General features: G+C 42.3%; 2 protein-coding genes across 3 annotated transcripts; both read right to left on the bottom strand.

The window, feature by feature from the left end:
* Positions 1 to 92: 92 nt before the first annotated feature.
* On the bottom strand, positions 93 to 7,702 carry LOC310861182 (zinc finger BED domain-containing protein 4). Its single transcript, XM_083768531.1, has 5 exons — positions 7,074 to 7,702; positions 6,256 to 6,483; positions 5,826 to 6,085; positions 4,861 to 5,467; positions 93 to 3,092 (listed from the first exon to the last, which is right to left on the bottom strand). The coding sequence occupies exons 1-5, from the start codon at positions 7,221 to 7,223 to the stop codon at positions 2,247 to 2,249; spliced, it is 2,091 nt and encodes a 696-aa protein (XP_083624657.1). The 5' UTR covers positions 7,224 to 7,702; the 3' UTR covers positions 93 to 2,246.
* A 1,518-nt stretch (positions 7,703 to 9,220) lies between these two features.
* Positions 9,221 to 13,696, bottom strand: vma22 (vacuolar ATPase assembly factor VMA22). Of its 2 annotated transcripts, XM_083769971.1 has the most exons (6): positions 13,613 to 13,675; positions 13,452 to 13,565; positions 12,432 to 12,535; positions 12,220 to 12,332; positions 11,190 to 11,372; positions 9,221 to 9,921 (listed from the first exon to the last, which is right to left on the bottom strand). In XM_083769971.1, the coding sequence occupies exons 1-6, from the start codon at positions 13,637 to 13,639 to the stop codon at positions 9,791 to 9,793; spliced, it is 672 nt and encodes a 223-aa protein (XP_083626097.1). In that variant the 5' UTR covers positions 13,640 to 13,675; the 3' UTR covers positions 9,221 to 9,790. The 2 variants fall into 2 exon arrangements, with proteins under 2 accessions (XP_083626097.1, XP_083626098.1); XM_083769972.1 differs by having other exon boundaries at positions 13,452 to 13,696.
* Positions 13,697 to 14,372: the final 676 nt, after the last annotated feature.

The raw sequence follows: 14,372 nt of genomic DNA, 5'->3' as shown, positions 1-14,372 counted from the left end.
AGTTTCTCCTTCAAACGTATACACTAACAACAACATAGTGTAGAGAAGTCTCTTTCACACACGCACGCATGCACAGGTGCAGAAGCAGTCACATAGAATTCAACCAGATTCAGGGGACAGAATTGAATGCGATATTGGAAGAGTGAAAAAATAAAGTACCGACAATGACATTTAAATGGATTTGACCTGTAGTACCTCAGAGGGTGTGTATAGGCTACGGCGGATTGGCACAGGAAGAAATGAATGTATTGTGGTTAGAAATGAGATCGACGCATTCGGTTTCCCATCAGTTGTAAGCAAACGGTGCACTGTATAATCCTCCATGTTAATTTAACCCTACTACGAGTGTACGAATGTAAACAAATGGACCCGTAAGAGTCCATTTGGTTGCATTCGTACGCTCTCAGAGTTACGAATAGATAACATGGTGTTACTGTGCGTAAAGACCCACTCCCGAGAATTGCATACAGACATATTTCTCTGTATTTTTTTATTTTTATTATAATGTCCTAATGATGAAACATACGTACGTACGTACATACATACAGAAAGAAAAAAGCAAAAAAGCTTTCATCCCTCCATCATACGAGCACATCAAGTTAATCACAAACTCTATGGTTAATATTAGGGGTGTAACAAATAACAAATAATATAGTAACTGCATATCGTATTGTTTTGCAATGCAAATAATCGGTACCGAATAGTTTTGCAATTATTTGCATCACAAATAATCAATTGTATCAATAGTAAGTAAGTACTTGTGCGTTGTACTTATCAATTTTAAGAAAAAAGAAAGGGGGACTTAATTACTTTTCTATTCCATATCACTACACTTGGTCTATCGATAAATGTGTGTATTCTCTGTGTTCATGTCCAGGTGCGGGTTTGTCCATATGTGTTCAAATATAATGTCCATAATGAGACAGCATTTCCGGGGGTCCCCAGCCAAAAACGTTGAGAACCCCTGGTTTACAGTACAGGCCCAAACTGTGTTGTTGGGATGGGTGATTTTGGATGGGGGGGGGGGGGGGCTTGGTGTTTGTCTGGAAGCCCTGCTGCGGCTGTAATCTCACACAGTAAATGTATTATTATCGATCTGCTGCTTGTCCCCTTGGTCTGCAGCTTGGAGTTATGGGCTGGGAGATATGGCCAAAGTTATCAGGATACAATATTTCATGTCAGTCGATATGCGTGTTATCTTTAGTTTAAAAGGCTGTTGTTCATTCTACATATTAGTAATCTGAATAAACTAGAGGGTTAGCTGAAGCTTAAAATGTGCTTTAACGGTCATGAAATGACATCTAGGCTTAAATATTTCTTCAAGTTGACATAGGCTATGATGGAAAGATTGCCAATGAAGCAAAATATGTTTGCGGTCCATCATTATTGCGTTGACTTTATTTCAGTGCTTCCTAAGACTAACAATCTTCTGTACTGTAGAATACAGCCATAAACGTAAACGTACAGTCTGTATTTGATCTACAAGGCTTCAAGCTGCATTTAGTTTTGTCTTACTTTGTCGATGCAAATCTTTTAAAGTGACGACGGTGGAGAGCTAGCTTGCCATCGCCTGCTGTTCTGTTTGTTGTTGGACTTTAAATGGCAGAAATACTACAACAAAGCTGGAAAACATTTCTGATTAGAATACCATCCTCCTTGTGTTAAGTGCTGTGGCCTTGGAGATGCGACTTCCACGATGACACTTGAACCTTTTTGAAGAGGATTAAAGATACATTTGCATACCTACTAGGAATCTGAAGCAACCAAAATAATCATGTGTTTGTGCCCGTGGCTATGGTGGGTGTTTCTGTTTACTGCTCACTGCATACCATCACGAATGTAACGAGTAACTAGCTGTTTGTGTCACTTGTGAAATTGATATTAAACTGTATAAAGAAAGTACAGATATTTAGAAAACATTTTGAGAAAAATGATCTTTAGATAATTATTGTTTTATTTTCCACCCCCTACAGACCTATACCCATCTATCCTAGCCAATTCAAGTCCACAAGAGTGGGCTTCATAGAAAACAAACATAGCGTTTCTCATCTACAGTAGTCGTGTGTGCACAGCCCTACTAACAGACAGAAACCCTACATTCACTCTGTGTACGTCTTACAGTTAACTGATGTAATAAGGGTTTCTTGAAGAATAACAGACGTTAGTATCCTGTTAGTGGCTGTTGGTAAGACGTTATTGGCTCTGTGACAACTCCCTTTACAGAACAGAAAAATTAGTGCAAAGCCTTAGGTCCATAATAATCTGTAGTTGGCTTTCAGGTAGATGAGGGTCTCAAGGTTCTTTGGTAAGACGCAGCCTCTCTCTGGCCTCAGACAGTGCCCGGCAGAATTGAAAATGCTCTCTACCAGAGTGCCACTGGCGGGTATGGTAAATGCCCTCTTGGCCACCTGGGCGAGGAGTGGAAAGTCAATGGCCTTACGCCTCCAGTAATGCAAGGGTTCCTCGTCGGTGGGCTCCTCGCGCAGATAAACAGCTAGCTCCTGATCGAGACTCTTGGCCTGTGCAGTGGGTCTCTGCTTGATGAAGGAGAACAGCTTGCAAGGCCGGGAGAGGGGGGAAACGGGAGACGGAGCAGACGACGGAGGGGTTTGCGCCTGGGAACGGAGCTCCGTATTGGGGTCTACAGGGCTCGAGCCCGGGGAGTGTTTTGTTAACTCTTCTAGCAGGACCTGCCTATGCCAGTCAGGGTTGCTGCTCCACGAAAGCTTGAACTGGGGATCCAACGTCGTGGCAGTGACATAGAGGGGGTCCTCCAGGATGGGGGCCAGTCGACGCTCCACAGCCTGGGCTAAGCTCACGAGCAGAGCAGGGCAGTGGGGAGGGGCCAGGGTCTCGGAGAGGTGCTTACGTAGGCCCAGGACACAGGGCAGCGCCAGGCTGATGGGCACGAGTCTGTCAGCCTGTCTCTCTGCCTGCTTGTCCCCATGCACCATGTCCCAGGCCTCGGTGAAGGGCTCTAGAATGTCCGTTAGTTCCCTCAGCAGGGCCCTCTCGGGAGCGCTCAGCGCCAGCTCACCTCGACCACTTACCTCCTCCAGGAAGTCCACCGAATCCAACAGCCGCCGCAGCACCTGCACGGCAAATAAAACACAAGTGCCAATGAATACACATCCTTTGCTTAACACATTAACATCTGAGGCTGAGTCTAAATCAGTAGTTCTTAACCCATTAACCTCTGAGGCCGAGTCTAAATCAGTAGTTCTCACACGTTCAAGATTTTTCAAAAATGTTCAATAATAAATCTATCTGCTATTTTTGAATAGCAAATACAAAAATCTAAAATGACACAGAAGCAATTATGCAGTGTTTGGGAATAGGTTAAAGTTATAGTTCAACCACCTTTGCTGCAGTTTGCTGGTAGTTCTACAAATCTACAAATTCCAAAGTTCCTGATTTACATTATCATGTAAGAAATGATTAATTATACTACAGGAACTTCCTACTATGGCTATAAATGTAAAGGAATGGAATCTATAATAGTTTAGAGTGACACTTTATCACACATGATTTATGCTTTTCTAAATGTTCTAGCTGTTTATGTTATTACTCTATGTGGGTGTGTTAGTAACAAAACAGATGTGAATGTTGTGAATATAACAGCTACTGGCCACGTTGGTGCTCTTTGAGTCACCTCTGTCCAGAAGATGTGTAGATATCTATTCCACACTGCAGCACACACTTTTGTTGGATTGGTTAGTTTGTTGTTTAACTTATTAATTTATTGTCCGGCTTCTATGGCTGGCAGTTTGTGCACTTTTGTTGTATGCACAGAGAAGGAGCTAAGTTTTAGAGTAAAAGAAAACACTTTATTTATTTAGTTTACTCCACCCCACTGTCAATCGAGTGTTTGGTGTTTTATTTGTTTTTATATGTGCATTCCATTCATCATGCGTTTCATTTGTGTTCTAATAAATTATTGTTATTTGGTAGCAAACTTTTGTTTTTGGGCTTTGTTAAAATATCTGTATTGTTTCACCGGTTTAGCCTAATGCCAAACGGTGAAGCTTATTGAGCCGTAACAATGCCCATGTGAGCCAATGTGAGTGCCCACCGTGGAAAAAGTACTATAAATCTTCATTTCTTCACCGCCCGCCCTACGCGTGAGAATAGAGGTCTCATGGTTATAGCTTGGCAACTTTGTAAACAGCATAAAAATACAGCTTACTCCACACAATATCAGAGAACTGTAACAGATACGAACGCCTAAACACAGTTTTAAGGATCGAACAGGAAGAATGAGTTGAATTCTTCCACAGTAGGTGCCAACCTAATAAAAGATCATGAACGAAGAAAATAAAGATTGTGTTTAAACTGCATTTTCTGTTTCCAGTTTTCATTAAGCAAACAATATTTCATTTCAGGATAACGTTACTGTAGTTCAACTTCTCACACTGTCAAGGAATTGGTAGTTTGTAAAACTATGCTTTCAGTGTAGCTTCTCTGACAACACTGTAGAGATATATGTACCTGTACTGTATGTAATTAAGTGACACAGTTAGACTTCTATTTGCAAACTGACAATATCGCTGAGACAGTTTATTAGTGTGGTTGCCCTAACAGGGCAACTAGACTACTTGGAACACTTTATTATTCTAGAGTAACCTTTTTTTGGAAACGCTACTCCTGCCACAGTTTGGACGGCACGCACTTGAGCCATGTCACATCGACCGGCTTCATCGGTGTGCTTGTATTTTGCTAAGAGAAATGTTGTAGAGTTTAATTGATATAAGTTATTAATTACTGAATTAATTTCACCCATTCTTGACATTATTCCGGTAGACTGTCTCAGCCCTAGCGGTTGCCTTTAAGGCGTATTACTGGTAATGTTACAGTACTTACTTTAAGTTGAGCGGCCCAGTCTCTCATAATGGGAGGGCAGCTTCCTGGTCCCCTGATCGCGCCGTCTGGACCATCGAACACCTGGCTCAGTTTCTCAGATGGGACGGCCGCCGTGATGTAGTTGTAGAAGCAAGCGGCTTTGGACAGAGGGGAGGAGAGCTGCGGGCAGGAGTATAGCCCCTCTCTGACACAGTGGTCCAGGGAGCGAGAGAAGCAGTCCACGCGACATGCACCCAGGCCCTGCTCCCACGAGTCCTCCCACCCTCCGTCTTCACCTCTCTCACTTCGACCAGTGTGATTCCTGGCCTCCAAGTTGTCCGCGATGTCCCCCTCTTCTTCCTCTTCCTCTTCCTCCTCCTCCTCCCGTCCATTGTTGTCAATATGGAATCCAGGAAGACAACATGGGCGGCGGGCTGTCGTGCCCGGCAGGAACGCGTCGGCTACGATACGAAACGCTCTCCCCGTTACGCCGTGAGCAAGACACACCTCGTCAAAGTCTGTGAGCACACGATTCCCAGAAACCCCGACCGCCAGGGGAAGGCATGCCAGTAGGGCTGAACGCATCAGCCAATCGGATGTAAGAAAATGGCAGGTGACTCCTAGATACCTAAGGAGAGAGAAACAGAGGTACAGATCAGTGAGACGTTTGAACAACGCGTCTGGATGTCCGTGTGCTGATGACGTTGGCCCTTGTTGCTACTTACTAGAGATGTACCGATACCATTTTTTACTTCCTGATACTGATACCCATAACTTAGTAAAATAATAATGTAAATAGTACAGTATGAAACAGTAGTGCAACATCAACCGAAATATATACGGTAACTATTATGAAATATGTGATAAATGACATGGCATCGGATCGGCATAGACCAGCATACTCGCCGATACCAACATTTTAGGCAAGGCAGTATCACTGTAGCTTTTCCGTTACTGGTATCGTTATTGGAACACTTCTTACTTACCCTGTGTGACTTCCAGGGGGAGGCCTCCAGACATCCAGGCTGAGGCTGAGGGCGTGTGCCGTGGCCAGGGCCTGGCGAGTGGCCAGCTGGGCCTGGTAGGCATAGGCCGGGAGAAGCTGCGTCTGGAGGTAGCGTCGGCTCTCGGGGGTGTAGCGCGGCTCCAGGAGTTGCAGCAGCTCTCTGAAACCCTGGTTCTCCACCACGGACGCAGGCTGTAGGTCACGGACAATCATCTTAGCTATCGCCTCGGAGATCAGAACCTAATGGCGACAACAGCCAGTTAAAATAATATTGACTATTGGCTATATTATGCCTGCTAAAATAGTTGTCACTATGGACCGGACAATCCCACAAAGATTAGATTGCCTTAAAATCACTGATGGTGGACTGTACCAAAAAAGAACACACACACACACACACACACACACACCTGCCGTGGATCATGTCGGTCGAACTTGGTCACCCCTCCGCCTCCACCTGTCTCTCCAGTGCCCATTCCTCCTCCCGTAGTCGTGGTGATACTGATGGGATGGGCATGGGCGTAGCGAATGCCTCCTCCATTGGCACTGGTGAAGTTGTGCAGTGACCCAGAGGAGTAAGCCTCCCTCTTCATGTCCTTCCTCTTCACAAACTCGTCGTACATGGCCTGGTGCTTGCGCTGAGGATGGATTGGGGCATGTGGGAAAATGTTAGAATTTAGGCATTTAGCAGATGCTCTTAATCCAGAGCAATTTACAGTAAGTAAGAAAAGAAGGCAAGGCAATACATGATGCATAGAAATAGTCATAGGTTCATAAGTAAAGCAAGAACCTGGCCTACACCGAAACTATAAACACTATTAGAACTCTATAGAATGCCATATCAATAGTGACCTGGCATTTGTCTATAACATCTATTGTTTACATACAACCTCTGTTAGTTTCTACAATCTACAATCCACATACATCTCTATTCGCCTTAACCAACAAACAAAATACATGGGAGCAATAAACATTACACTGTCATCATGACAAAACTAGACTAGAATATGAGTTGTGGAAGTGTCACTGTGATACTGATAGGCTGTGTGCCCAAAATGCTAATGTTATTGAACGATTTACTACTAATGCAGAGATGACATGCAGACACTGAAAAGGGCCTAGGCCATGATAAGTCCATTTGATGATGATATGCAATCTATCCGGGAAAGAGACTAGGCTAATTTAGAACGGATCTGACAGGGTTTGTCCTTTGTACTATATAGCCTACCTTGAGATGCGTGACGAAGTTAGATGTAACACTTCGCTTCGCCTGGATTCTGGTGCCGCACGCTTTACAGTTGGACTCGATCTTGCCATTTTCTCCCTCAAAGACAATATTAAAGTAATCCAGAATAGACACCTTCGAAATAGACGCCATTGGAGGGAGCTTTGTCAATCTTTCCTGCTCCGAAGTGAAATTAACTTATAGCCGAGGAGCCGCCGGGGCGATCAGCAGCCTGAGATATGAATCTCACCTCGCCTCTCTAGTCTTAATCATGAGCACGGGCTGACGTTGTTTTCTTCAACGTAATCATAACGATCGCATATTATTATGATGACCAGCGTTGGTCGTCGGGTCTAGCTCGCCGCCGCCTCGCACACAACAAAAGGGAGAGTTTGTATCGCGTGGAGCGGTGGAGGACGACGTCTGGAATCGGCCACAACGTGACACCACTATAGCTGCTGCTGCTGCGGATGTTTGGAAACATAAATATAATAGCGTGCTGCCGCATCCGTTGTTCCAGCGCTCTCATCATCCGTCATGCCTCCGGACTGGACGCACGGCTGCAGAGTGTGCTGCTGTTATTATTACACTGTACCAGCCAGGCATATAGAATATCCCGTTATAATTGGACCAGGAAGTACACACACACAATAAAGCCGGAGTTTCGTTTCCTACACCTTCGACAATTCCCGGGAACGTTCGGCTCGGCTGGATTGATGGCTCTGGATCAGAGATGCCCCCCTCAGCCCGTGACGTAGTAAAGCCTGCCTAGTCGTTGGTCCTCGAGCCGAGGTTAAGGGTGGTGCCGCTCCTCCGGCACAATGAATGAATTAGGAATAATAATAATTTGATTTATATATAGGCTAAGGCTAACTATGATTTATACAGTCACGTCAGTCAGTGGTGGAAAAAGTAACCTACTCAAATGGTTTACTTTAATAAAAGTATCAATACACAATACTGCAATATATAAATACTCTGTTACAAGTAAAGTTCAAATTGTGCAAGTTCAAAATGAAGGCCTACTTGGGTAAAAGTACAAAATTAGGCTATTAATGCAGAAAGTACTATTTCACATTTTCAAATGTATAAACCATCTTTTGAAAATGGCATACAAGCTCACTTGTAGATCGGCTATTTTCAAATGTACGTACTAGAGCTGGGACTCGATTAAAAAAAGAAATCTAATTAATCAGAGGCTTTGCGATTAATTAATCTAGATTAATCGCATTTTAATCGTATATCAATATTCAACCCGAGAACAGCGAGAAACCTTTTTTTTTATGTTTTTTGGTATCCCAGTGAATCAACGAATAGTGACTACAGGATACCACTCATTTTCAACATTTTACTGTCATTAATATACCTGTTGTGGAAATAATAATAAAAAGTCACCCCATTCTGTGTTGCCTAGAACTGGAGGTCTGAAAACAAATTAGTAACAGTAACAAGTACATCTCAGTGACATCACAAAGCTGTACTTACTTCATATTGTTACTGTTTTTTGTCAGACCTCCAGTTCTAGGCAACACAAAATGGGGTGACTTTTTATTATTTCCAGTTTTCAGTACTATAGAAAAGCGCCCAGTGAGAAACGTTCCGTGGTGAAAAAAAAGGTGCGATTAATTTATCTGTAGTTAATCGCGATTAATTTTTCTGTAGTTAATTAATCTAAATTAATCGCAATTAGTCCCGGCCCTAGTACGTACACTATGGATATCCGGCTGAAGTGGTTACTGTATGTTTTATAATAATAATCAAAATTTACAAAGTAACTAGTAAATAAATTGGACCTTGGAGAAGAACAAACTGTTGATTCAGACAGTTGTTTCTCAAACACTTTCATAGTGAGGGAGAAGCTTGTGGCAAGGCAAGGGAGTAGGGTAGGCCATAGTTATTTTAAAATAACTTGAGCCAGGTACTCCATGTCCCCTAAGATTAGGAAGTTGAAGGGTTAATTCAAGTCTGATAAGGATGCACCTTGCATGTTCAAATCATGTACACCTTACATTACTTAAGTTACCTTGCTGCTTTGGGTATTCCATACCACAATATTAATGCCATTTACAGCACACATGCATTTCTTGAACAGTCAAGATGAAGGAGCCACATTGCAACAAAGAAATCTAATTTTATTTATCTATAAGGTATCATCAATATGCTTAACAATGACTTAACTAATAAAGAATCAAGCTGCACCAGTCAATCACTAATATCACAAAACACATGAAACAGCACAGGTCAGGATAGCCTAAAACACACTCACCACAAGCAACTCTTAGATGCTATTTGTATTATCTACTTTCAATACCAACCCTTGACAGCCCGGCATTCATCCAAAAAGAAAAGTCTGATGTCATTGTAGTAAACAACAAATAAACTCATCAACATTGAGGCTGTATGGACAATTTGGATTGTGTCTTTTTTTCCCTCTCCATAAAAATCCACCGTAGACATGTTGTGAATATATTGGCAGAACGTAGCTCATAACATGTCTACGGTGGATTTTTCATGAAACAAAAGAGGATAGCATACAACATCTTGCGTCGCTTGTGGCAAAAAAACACAACCATTGTGGGTTTTTGGGGTCATAGTGATCTTCTATCAGCTTTGGGATGAGTCCTGAGCATAATACAGTCCAATACAGAAGACTTCCTTCCTTCTCCTGTGAAAATAGGTTTCCTCTTGGCTCAGTCAGCCGTGTGTTAAAAAATAATCATTTAGTTTTCAACCTTGTCTGCCAGTGTTGTGACGGTTTTGTCCACGGCAGTGTCGGCACCGATTTTCATCTCCTTTCTGGTGTTTAAGACTGCACTTTGCAGATTAGCTATCTCAGCAGACAGCTCTATCACTGTAAAACAACAAAAAAGAGAGATGTTAAGCATGGAGAATATAATTTAGCCTCTGCATCTCGCGTCCGTCCGTCACACCTCCATATATGGTTGCCAATCCATCAAGCCTTGTGACATCATGGAGACCCTTAGATCTCCCTATATGGATCTGCCCTCGTGACATCATGAGACCCTTAACGCCTCCATATATGGTCACGCCTTGTGACCATATAACACGTCACGCCACCATATAATATGGCCATCTCCATAAGTCCATATATGAAGACACTGACTGATGAAGACACTGACCATCTAACCCGAGATAAGCATACATGGAGAAGACGGCATACTGTATATGGAGCCGGCCAGCAACTCTTGTTGATCTGACCTCATCAAACCCTGCACTCAAGACATACTCCATATATGGCCAGTACAGAATTCATTCCATGTGTTGATCTCAGGGGGGCAGTCAGACAGATATTTTGTGAAGCCACTAAGGAAATCGGGACATCCTGAAAGTTCATATAATGGCCTGTTGTGGCACTGTCATTGGGCCCAAAAAAACCCATATCCCCATAGAGGTCCATGTATTTGGGCCCAACTTCACCTAGACTGTATTACCTTAACATGGTCATGAATACTTTCTGCTTCCAGTCACTAGTTTAAAGTCTAATTTCTCATGTCATAATATTATTTTTGGAAAATTATGGTCCCATTTGTCAAAATAAAAACCAACTAAGAAGAAGGGGGGAAGTCCCGCCTCATTGTCTGGAACAGCCAATGGCCAGCTGGGCCAAAACGGATCTAGAAAGATGGCGATTTACAATACAAGGACTGACTGGCTTCATTTTACGTCCATATCAGACCCGGCGAACGCTTTGTCCATATTCTTTTACAGTCTATGGTTGATCTGTCCCCCCATGCCAAAGCGCCAGCGCTCGCCCAGCAGTCAGCCGTCCGTCGTCACCCAGGCGGATGCGTGCACGCGACCGCTTCTCCCCTCAGGGCATCTTACTGGTGTTAGAACCGTTATACTACTACTACTTGATCATGATCATGATCATGCTTTACAGTCAATACATCAATGCCACATTGCATTAGTCACCCATAAAATTAGGAACAGACGCATATCTTGGACACAGATCTTTAGTTATGCATGCAACATTTAAGGCTTATTTAAGTTCTATAGAGTAAAATAAACACACACACACCCTCTTCAACTCCACTTGACACATAGGAACCACAGCATGGACAATTATGAAAGAAATAAAGAAGTACTACACCTCACCTTGTTTAAATGATGACTGTGCTTGTTTAAGAGATTGTGGAACTAGAATCCCGAACCATTTTAGTGGATCTTGCTGAGGAGTGAGTTCACCTTTGACAACTGCTATTGAGGGCTCCTCAGTAGATGCTTTCTGATCATCTTTTTCTTTAGCTTCTTTTTTAGATACGATTCTTCTCCTCACACCTAGGAAATCAAATGATGTGATTAATTAAAAAAAACTAAAAAATGCATTATTTTAATTACAATTTAGCCATTACTTACAGTAAGCAAGAACACAACTAGCCGCAATTTGACCCTTGAATTATCCTCTTTCAATCTGCAAAGTGCTTGTTTCTTAAAGATCCACCGTAGACATGTTATGAGCTACTTTCTGTCAAGAAATTCTGTGCAGGACTGCAGGTGATTCTTGTGTGTTGAATCGTGTTGGAGTTTGGAAGCGCTCATCAAAGTCACTGAACGGCCCTGCGTACAACCCGTTTCGAATTTGCACATAATACAGGAGGCAGCAGTGCGACCCGTTAATAAAAACGAGTGCTTCCAAACTCCAACACCTGAGAATCACCTGCACAGAATTTCTTGACAGAAAGTAGCTCATAACATGTCTACAGTGGATTTTTATGAAACAAACGCTTTGCAGGTTGAAAGAGGACAATTCAAGCTTTCCCTACAGCTGCAATGTTGGTGAGTTATAGTTTAATGTCGTTTAATACAAAAATATCACAAAAGTAATTTGGATGAGTGGGGAGTCAATGGGGGGTATTGCAACTCTAGATTCATCCCATTATTTAAAAAATCTAGAGTTGCAAATTGCTAGAAGAACACATGGCAATACTTTAAATACATAGTCATCAAGGATCATAAGTAAGCTAAGAACCTAACATCCGTCTCACAGGAGAATATCTGTAAAATAAAAATATAAGTATACACTATAGAATGCTATATCTAAATTGCATAATTTTAGCCTTTGCATTGTCGAGGCTAAAATGCAACTCAAAACTAAAATAATTTAATTTCCTTCAGCAAAACTCACCTTCTTCGGCGGGGCCAATATTTTCCACAGATGACACATCTTTTCCACACTCACTGGCATGCTTTGGTGTAATTCTTTCTGTGCAGAAGTCTGCTCCACCCTTAGCAAGTGTCCTGCAGCACAGGAAACGATTTCAGAAAGCCTTCAACTAACTGGCAAGCAGCTAAAAAAAAAAAGCATGAAAATGTATGCTATGCATCTCCAGTCCTTACTTTGTATGCACATGGACCAGTGGCTCTATCTCACTTGCATACTGAAGCGCAGACACCTGTTTGTTGCCCATGGAATATCGGGCCTTGGACATGGAAAACCATCCCTGTGGGCAGTGTTAAATAGTGGCATTGAGTTCAGTTGACCAGACACCCTTCGTCTTCCACCGTATATACAGGTATGAATGGATACAGGTATGGGTAGGGGTTAGCCCCTCTCGGAACCCTCCTCCTCCTCCCTCCCAGCTTTTCTGAAATTTGGATGTCACTGTGCTATCTATATTTTCGTATGGGAATGTTGGAACGCGGACATAAATATCCTCGGTAACATCGAGTCTGCGCCGTTTGACGTCTTCTTTTCGTTTGCGTTATTCTGAAGGTGTCAACTTTAAGTACCTATACATACCGCTGCGAATTATCAGGAGATATTCGAAGCGGCATGTATGGGTACTTATACTAAACATATTCAGAAACGCTCACACGAAATAATGTCGTCACAGAGCGCGGCCAGGGGCTAAACATGTTGTTTATGTTTAAGAATGGCTGTGTACCAGGTGGCATGGTAGTGGTGCAACAGGACCCCATGGACTGGGTCGAACAAAATGTCAGAAACTTCAGTACCATTGGGTTCTGCTTGGAGGGCTAGTGAACATGCATGGTAGTACATTATTGTAAGATTTAGTTTCATAGTTATTATAGTTATTTAATTATAGTTATTTAATTGACCGTAATTGGCGAATGTTTAAGCATGTTCGAGTTATGTATATACTTTACTTAAGACATTTTCCAAATATGTTTGTTTTAACATTCTGAGGAAATAAATAGCTTAACAGCGAGGCGCCCAGTGCCCACTCTTCCGAGGTGCAGACTGCTCACCTATCATGTCACCTTAACTCATCATATCAACCAATCAATCAATCAATCAATCAAACATCATTACCGTATATAGCACTTAGTCTGTTCGGAACTGTTCCTAATCGACAACATACAGAACACACAAAAATTGTTAACAGTGCCCACGACCTGTTCAATGAGAGAGTTGAGCGCAGCTCGTTTTTCTTCCAGTAATTCCAGCTGATCCATGAAACGAAGCAACGTTTCGTCCATCAGGAGAGATTCTTCCGGCGATAGACCCATCTCGACTTTATTTTTTGCTACAATATTGGACTTTATGCTACATATACGTGTGACTGTACAGTGTACAAAGACATTTGAATGTATTCGCTGTGTTTTGTTTGTATTTCAGATAGGCATTAGGCAAGCGAGATTTGCTTACTTCCGCCTACGTCCCTAGGATCATGTGACACGATGGACGTCACATGACAACACTGAAAGTTGACACCCAACCAACACTTGTACAGTACAATACAACGAAAACTACATCATACTAAAACGTCATATTTTCTAATCAGATATGTAACAACTGGTCAACTGCGGAGGACAGAAAAGTCAAATGAAAGAGCAAAAGAGAAGTTCCCATACCGGGAGTCGAACCCGGGCCGCCTGGGTGAAAACCAGGAATCCTAACCGCTAGACCATATGGGACTGATGGCAGCAGTACATGATAGTCAGTATAAGAAGGCATGTACAACTCACTGTAAAATGTATTTCGCGTTTCATGGAAAGTATAGAACAGATCATAATAGCTTTATTAACACCAATAAGTTTTATTAACACCGATACATTAATACATTCTATGTATCTTTATTATAAAGACCAAAACATGAATTCATTGATTTAATTCTTATCTCAATGACACAAAAGTTAAATTGACGACCGTATATTAATTACTCTTTTCTTTCTGGGTTTCTTTACCACGCTTAGCTTTTGTTGTACTGGTGGACGTTATTATGGTGCAGAAGATATCCGCAAATGGACAAAGCGCATAACATAATCCGAGCGATCACCACGGCAAATCAGCATGATGTCATGATCACATCAGTT

Source organism: Protomyctophum parallelum, assembly GCF_964188405.1.
Source record: "Protomyctophum parallelum genome assembly, chromosome: 7".
NCBI classification, from domain to species: Eukaryota; Metazoa; Chordata; class Actinopteri; order Myctophiformes; family Myctophidae; genus Protomyctophum; species Protomyctophum parallelum.
Note: the sequence above shows the minus strand (reverse complement) of the source record. Positions and strands in the feature narration are given on the sequence as shown.

Coding starts and splice junctions, on each gene's coding strand:
- LOC310861182 (XM_083768531.1), bottom strand. CDS start 7,223: ATGGCGTCTATTTCGAAGGTGTCTATTCTGGATTACTTTAATATTGTC. Junction 6,484..7,073: donor ACTTCGTCACGCATCTCAAG/GTAGGCTATATA, acceptor ATCCATCCTCAG/CGCAAGCACCAGGCCATGTA. Junction 3,093..4,860: donor ACTGGGCCGCTCAACTTAAA/GTAAGTACTGTA, acceptor TTTGCCGTGCAG/GTGCTGCGGCGGCTGTTGGA.
- vma22 (XM_083769971.1), bottom strand. CDS start 13,639: ATGTCTTTGTACACTGTACAGTCACAC. Junction 12,536..13,451: donor TCAACTCTCTCATTGAACAG/GTCGTGGGCACT, acceptor CACTGCCCACAG/GGATGGTTTTCCATGTCCAA. Junction 11,373..12,219: donor TATTGGCCCCGCCGAAGAAG/GTGAGTTTTGCT, acceptor TTGATTTCCTAG/GTGTGAGGAGAAGAATCGTA.